Raw genomic sequence first — 6,534 nt, forward strand, 5'->3', positions numbered from 1 at the left:
TTGAGCAAAAAAGCACAATTTACCATTTCCCTCCTAAACCAGCATTCCACATATGGAAACATGTTGCTAGGCAAAACTACAAACACTATGCCTCAACGCTTTCTATAGGAAACCAATGTAATTTCAGAGTTGCCTCTCCTTTCAAAAAAAATTACTATAGTACAAACATCTTTCCAAAGGAATCGTGTGTTGCACCACAGCAGAAAAGCAATGTAGAAATATACCTAATAATTTTACAAGCAGTTCTGTTAAATGTAAATACAGACTACATAGTTGAGACATGATTAGAACTTGATAGAGCATGAGATTGGATTTTCCCAACTGTGAGCAACTTCTCTGCCTCGTACCCTGTCACACACATGGAAAAGTCAGAGTTTTTCAAATTTGTGTGCTCTTAAGTCATGTATTTTCTGCAAAGTAACCATATTTACCTAAGAAGCTGTGGAATGTTTTTCTCGTGAACACTTAGATCATGAAAACAAAGCATTAAAAAACAGGCACTTTGCAACAAAGCTGAAAATTATTACATTAACTGAGTGTGAAGAGGCAGTTCTCAAATATTACTTCTGAAATGCTACTGAAATGCAAACCCATGTAATGCATACAGATTCTATTATGGATTAATATGATTTACAGTTGTACAAACTAAGTGCACTTTGTTCTGTTTAAAGAAATGTTGCATTTCTCAAAAGCAAGAAAAATTAGCATTTTAAGTAAATTTAAATGTTAGTACACCAAGAATAACTCAGAAAAACAGGAAAAAAAAGCGCGCTGTTTTATGTCTTTGAGTCAACTGTTATAATGAATGAGACAATAAAATAGTCCCATCTTCTTTTAAAAAATTGTTTTTAAAAGCATTTAAAAAAATGTATTTTCCAACAGAAAGCACAAAACTCACAGCCTTCCATTTGAAAGTTTTAGCCACAGCACAATATTTTGTTTGAAGCTCTCTGTCCTCGGGAAAGTGCTCTCTGTCATACAGGTATGGAACCAAAACCGTGTCCTGGAAGATTTGGTCACACTTGGTTTCCATTCCATCTCCTGCATTTTTGTTTCCAAGGCTGACAGTCTCACTGTCAGTAACTTGAATGTGACACATGCCTTGCATAGGTCTAAAAATGCCTTATGAAGACAATATTTAATTTTGCCCACCAGTGAAAACTGTCCTTAGTGGTCTGATCGGGATGATCTCCTCACGCTGAGAAACAGCAAAGTAGTGTATTTTCTGGCTTAATACTGACCTGAAACATTGAGAACCACCTACAAAGTGAATCCTACACATGGATGTTACTCCCTCCATTTCCTCCTCCCCCATCAATACCATCGGACTGGGAGGAAGACGGCCGAGAGTTCCTTGAGCGAGGCTGGCCGTTCAGTCCAAGCGGCGTTCCCAACCGATGGCTCATTTGGGATGCTGTATCATCCGATTCCCACCGCTCCAACTCCTCCCGCACGAGCCGCTCCATTTGTTCCCTGTGGATTTCGCTGTCACGACCCTGTCTTTCATCCTAAACAGATCAGAAGACACAAGCTGGAAGTGCAGCTTCCAAACTGCAACCTGTGCGAAGCCCTACAAACACAGGGAATTCTTCTGCCATTCAAGTATATTCTCCATAGTCTAGCGGAGAAACACAGCTACTACAGTAAATTGTTTTTGGTTTGTTGTTTTTTTTTTCCCCCAGGGATATAATGCTCAGTTTGTCATCTTCGGTTATTAAAACATAATTTGTACTACAGCTTCCACTATTTAAATCCACCTCCAGAAATGTAAAATATACCTAAGAGAGCACACTCACAAGGAAGTTCCATCTCAAGAATCAAGCAGAATTATTGGTTGGAATAACACTAACAACCAGGAACACCATTATCTGAGAAGGCACCTGTAAATCTGTCCTACACAACCCACCAAGACAGTCCATCTCCACTCCTTGTTCTGGTGCTCTTGCCCCATTGGGAAGCTGAAAGGTTTTAGTGTCCACAGAAATAACATGTTTGTCCCACTGGCCACTTCCAAAGGTCGCTCAAGAGCATGAAGGCTGGAGGGGAAGCAACAGAACCTGGATAATCCTGGTAAGAGATGTGACCTGCTTCCACCTGCCACACACAATCCCAGAAGCACCAGGGCAGAAAAAGAGTGGACTGCATGGGCTTGCTTGGCAGGATCCCCCAGACTCTAACAGGCGAGTTCATAAAAAGCTGAGTGTCAATCCCAAGGGACACCAAGGGATGAACAAGCTGGTTCAGCAACTACTGGACACCTCTGCCATCCTGCTCATGGGTTTAAACAGCGCCCTGTTGCCTCAGCATGACACAGGCCTGCTGTAAGATGGGCTGTCATATCTAAAACTTACATCACATCCCTAAGATTTCATGACTTCCTGACACAAAACTGAAATCATGTGGCCACTGCCAAAGCACCCACCTCATCTTTTATTGCCTCTCCCTCAACTCTCCCACCAAGTCAAGCACTAGAAAGAAGTGCTACCAGCAAGCAAGCCATGCAGGTTGTGACTAGACAGGACACAATGGGTTTCTTACCTCTGTTACTCCATCTAACAGTCTTCCCAACACATCTCTTCTTTTTAGTTTGGCTCTCTCCATCGCTTCGAGCTTCACAATAACTGCATCGATCTTGGAGACGATACTGCCAATAGAATGCTCCATGCGGTCGACCCGCCTCATGAGGCTGAGGGCAACAAGGGTGAGCTTCAGTGACTGACATTTCTAAGCCAAAATCATTCAAGCATGTCAACGGACAGAGCAGATGAGAGAGGAATTTTTTTAATTCAAGCACACATCTAACTTTCCACAAATGAGTCCTACTGTCCAGGAAGGGACAAGGTACACAAGATCAGTAAGATAACACAACGGTAAAGCAGATGGGGAAAAAAAGTACATATTCCTCTCTGTTTTCCCTGCTTTTAGGGCATCCTCATTTGGCTCTAGTTACTCAAATTCCTCATGCAGCTAGTGTTGGTATCATTAATTAATATGGACATCTAGCACTTCAGATAAAATATACACTCACAAGTAACTTAATCTTATTAAATACAACAGCTGAAGTTCTCACTGAACCTAAAGCAATCCCAAGGTTTTATTACTAAAATAACCAGAAGAGTCTTCTAGCACTGTTGCAGCAGGACCATTTTCTCTCTTTTCAATGACCAGTTTTTAAGGACAGGGTGGGGTTTTTTGTTTGTTTGCTTGTTTGTTTTGATTTGTTTTGTTGTTTTCCAACGAATTCCCATGAGGCTCTGTAAAGTACTTTATTTGAAAGCTAGTAAAAGAAGTGACCTTAAAACCACAACATTTACTTTTATGAGTAATTTGATTAATATTCAGAGTTACAGGAGAGACTACTATATTACTGAAAGAAAAAAAATGACAAGGAAAAAAAAAGAAAAAGAAAAAAGGACCACAATGCAGATTTGTCCCCCTCAGAAGAATAAACTTACACTTGGAATTCCTCATAGGAAACCCCACTAGAGCTGCTGCCCCTCCTCCTGGAGCTGTGTCCGCTGTCTTCATCCTCATCCTCCTCAGAGTCATCCAAGCTCCGGGGGAAGCTGCGGCTGCTCAGAGGACGTGGCAGAGAGCTCCGATCCAGCTCCAGATCCTCCTTTGTGAAAATACAAGCCACAGGTAGAGAAGAGGTCAAGACTTTCACTTGTATACACGGGATGGGGTTGCCAAGGTCAAAGACCTCCTGCCCTCCATAAACTCCCCCTCGCCTTTTTTACAGTTCTGCTCAAGATAGCCAGGAAGGATGAGAGCAAATGTGAAGGGAAACAAGAGGCTTCTCCTGGGGCAGCAAACCAGCACAGGGAGAAGACTGGCAGATGGCGCTGGTGGAGTACAGCTCCGAAAGCTGAGCTCACCCTCTCTTTCTCTAGGTCATCTCTCATCTGCTGATGTTCATGCTCTGTCAATTCCTGGTCTCCATCCTGGTCATATTTAGTAAATATGGCTTCAATCTCTGCATCAGTGTGCCCCTTCCTGAAAAGGCAGTAAAACCAGTTCCTGTACTTTCCGTTTTTCAGATGCTGAACAAACTTCAAGTATTAAAAAAAACCCACTTCACTCTGATCAGACTTTGATCTCCAAGGCAAACACACAACTGATCCCTGTGCTGCCTATAAATTCACAATGCTGGTAATAAAAAGCTCTGCCCTCACCTTTCACAGTTAATAGCACAAATTTCCCCTAGACTGTACCCTGCTCCTTCACAGCCATCCTTTTCCTTCCTCCTTGATTTGGTCCCTGCCCTTGGACTCCGGCGGGTTCACAAACTCACACAGTGGCTTCGACAGAAACACTACCTTAGATCTTTGCTTCCTCTGACCCTTTCTACCCCACAACACAGCAACTCAAGGAAATTGAGCCCTAGAGCACCAAATTCTCCTGTGGTGGGGGATGCAACTCTGTTGCAGCAACACCGGTCACAGTGCAGATTCCAGGAGCCAGGGCTCAGCACACCTCCTTAGCTAAGTCTTCTCTTCCATCTCAACACAACCATTCTTTTCCCACTCCTCTTTTCTTCCACAGTTTCATGCCACAAGTTTGAACTTCCCTTTGTGCAATGCCTGCAGACCCACATGCAAAAACTGTTTACCTGTACACATCTGTTTGTTTACATAAGCCTCCCACCACATACAGGAAAAGCACACGTTTTGTTAACCCTCGAACCAAAAGAAAAGCATTCTGCTGTGTTGCCAGAATTCACATTAGTGTACTCTTGCCAAGCCACAGAAGCAAGAGAAACTCACAAAGACTTAACATCACTTGTCTCTGGGGATACTATTCAAGATAAGAGGTAGCAGCCTCCTTACCCTTTTAGATCTTGCCGGAGTTCATCAAAATTTAGTTTTCCCCCACCTTGTCTCAGACTTTCTGAAATGTCATCAACAGTAGTTCTCTTCAATTTAAGTTTGATCATGGCTTTGTTGTAACCCTAAAATAAAAAAATAATTAAGTTTCATGGTTTACTTGTCATGAAATGTTAACATTTGATTTCTGATAACTTCTTTGATTACAAAACCCAGCTAGTGTACACTATCATTCAGTGTGTTCCAAAAGCCCCGCAAGAATCTTGTCTTTTCCTCCAGTTTACTCATCTTTTATTTCAGCATTTAAGTAGGCAACATACAAATACCTGTGCAGTTAGAAGTTAGGCTTTCATCATTGAATTCGTACTGCAGGTCAGTAGGAATGGAGAATTTTGTCCCAGTAAGACACCTTTGGCAGTTGCTGACATTTAAGTGACAGTTTTAAATAACGTTGACAAAACAGGTAAAACTTTCTGCAGTCATTTTGCTTTACTCTTCCTTCAGTTGTAGGAATGACTTTTTTTAAGAAGTCCTCATCCCAACAAAGTAGCACTTTTCCTACAGCTGCATGTGTTTTTCCCTAAACTGATATTCAGGTCAAGTTCTTAACCTTGTCTTGGACAACCATATTAGCAGCTGCCCCATAAAGTCCCAACACATTATTCAAGACTGGCCTTATCTTATTGTCTGAAACAATGTAATTCTGAATTCTGTGACCAAATCAAGTAGCAATTTGGATTCATCAGTTCAATATTTCTCTATGTCGTATTCTGTAGGGTGATCATCCAACGCAAAGTCTCAGATGACTAAAAATACATTGTGATGGAAAGTTTTCATTCATTTAATTTACACTCAGCTCAGACTCATTCATTTTAACCAACAGATGTGTATTTTCATCAGCTGCTGCCAGCTTTACCTTGTATGGTTTATATAACATCTTATGGAGTAAGTTCAGATATGACACATGAGATGTCAAACAAACAAAATGTTACTTTTACCTTTTTGATAAGGTCAGACAGTTCCATTTCTGCCTTCTGTTGTGCCATATCCGATTTGACTTCGGAGTACGTATCATTGATAATGGCCAAAAACATGTTCTGTTCATGAGAGAAATGAAAAAGTGCACTTAAAATTTCAACAAGTCTAAGTCCTGCTACTCCTATGACTTTTGTGTGCAAACCTATACATGAATTTTTTTTTAAAAGGATAAGGGAAAATGGTGGTCTCTTTAAAAAGCACTAACATCAAGAGCTTGAAATACTGAAATACGAAGCACTGCAGTAAAACAAATTTTAATTAAGACTATTGGTTATTAATAAAGCTGGAGAATTTCCAGAGAGGGTTCAAGCCTACACACAGCAGTGGCAATAAACCATGCCTGTTTAATCTTAGACATGTAAGTTTGACCTTCTATATGCAAGGTCAAACTTACACCAATAACAATTGCGAATTAATCTCGGCAATGTATCTGGCAACAAAAATGTCTGAGGAATTAAGTTAACTATTCATGCCATAATAACCAGCATAAACACAAGGTTTTATCTAGTTAATGCTCTGCTTGCATTTCAGAGTAAAGACAAAACCAAAAAAGCTTAAAATCAGACACTTGGCATGTCAGACAAAAGAGAAAAAACTGGTCTCACTAATCCTGTGCCAAGCATATAATTTACTTGAGCCATGCTGTCGTTACCAAAATGGGTCCTGCTGA

The 6,534-nt window shown here is 40.9% G+C and overlaps 1 protein-coding gene across 1 annotated transcript in view; it reads right to left on the minus strand.

Moving 5' to 3' along the window:
• Positions 1–1,274: 1,274 nt before the first annotated feature.
• The window catches only part of PKD2 (polycystic kidney disease 2 (autosomal dominant)), a gene marked incomplete at its 5' end in the record, with an annotated part of 16,651 nt that continues 11,391 nt past the window's right edge, over positions 1,275–6,534 (minus strand). Inside the window, 6 exons of the mRNA XM_009878612.1 lie at positions 1,275–1,508; positions 2,539–2,686; positions 3,456–3,619; positions 3,879–3,996; positions 4,830–4,951; positions 5,825–5,923. Coding sequence (XP_009876914.1) covers positions 1,275–1,508; positions 2,539–2,686; positions 3,456–3,619; positions 3,879–3,996; positions 4,830–4,951; positions 5,825–5,923 — 885 coding nt within the window. The remainder of the gene's footprint in view (positions 1,509–2,538; positions 2,687–3,455; positions 3,620–3,878; positions 3,997–4,829; positions 4,952–5,824; positions 5,924–6,534) is intronic.

This window comes from Apaloderma vittatum, unplaced genomic scaffold (assembly GCF_000703405.1).
Source record: "Apaloderma vittatum isolate BGI_N311 unplaced genomic scaffold, ASM70340v1 scaffold24241, whole genome shotgun sequence".
Taxonomy (NCBI): domain Eukaryota; kingdom Metazoa; phylum Chordata; class Aves; order Trogoniformes; family Trogonidae; genus Apaloderma; species Apaloderma vittatum.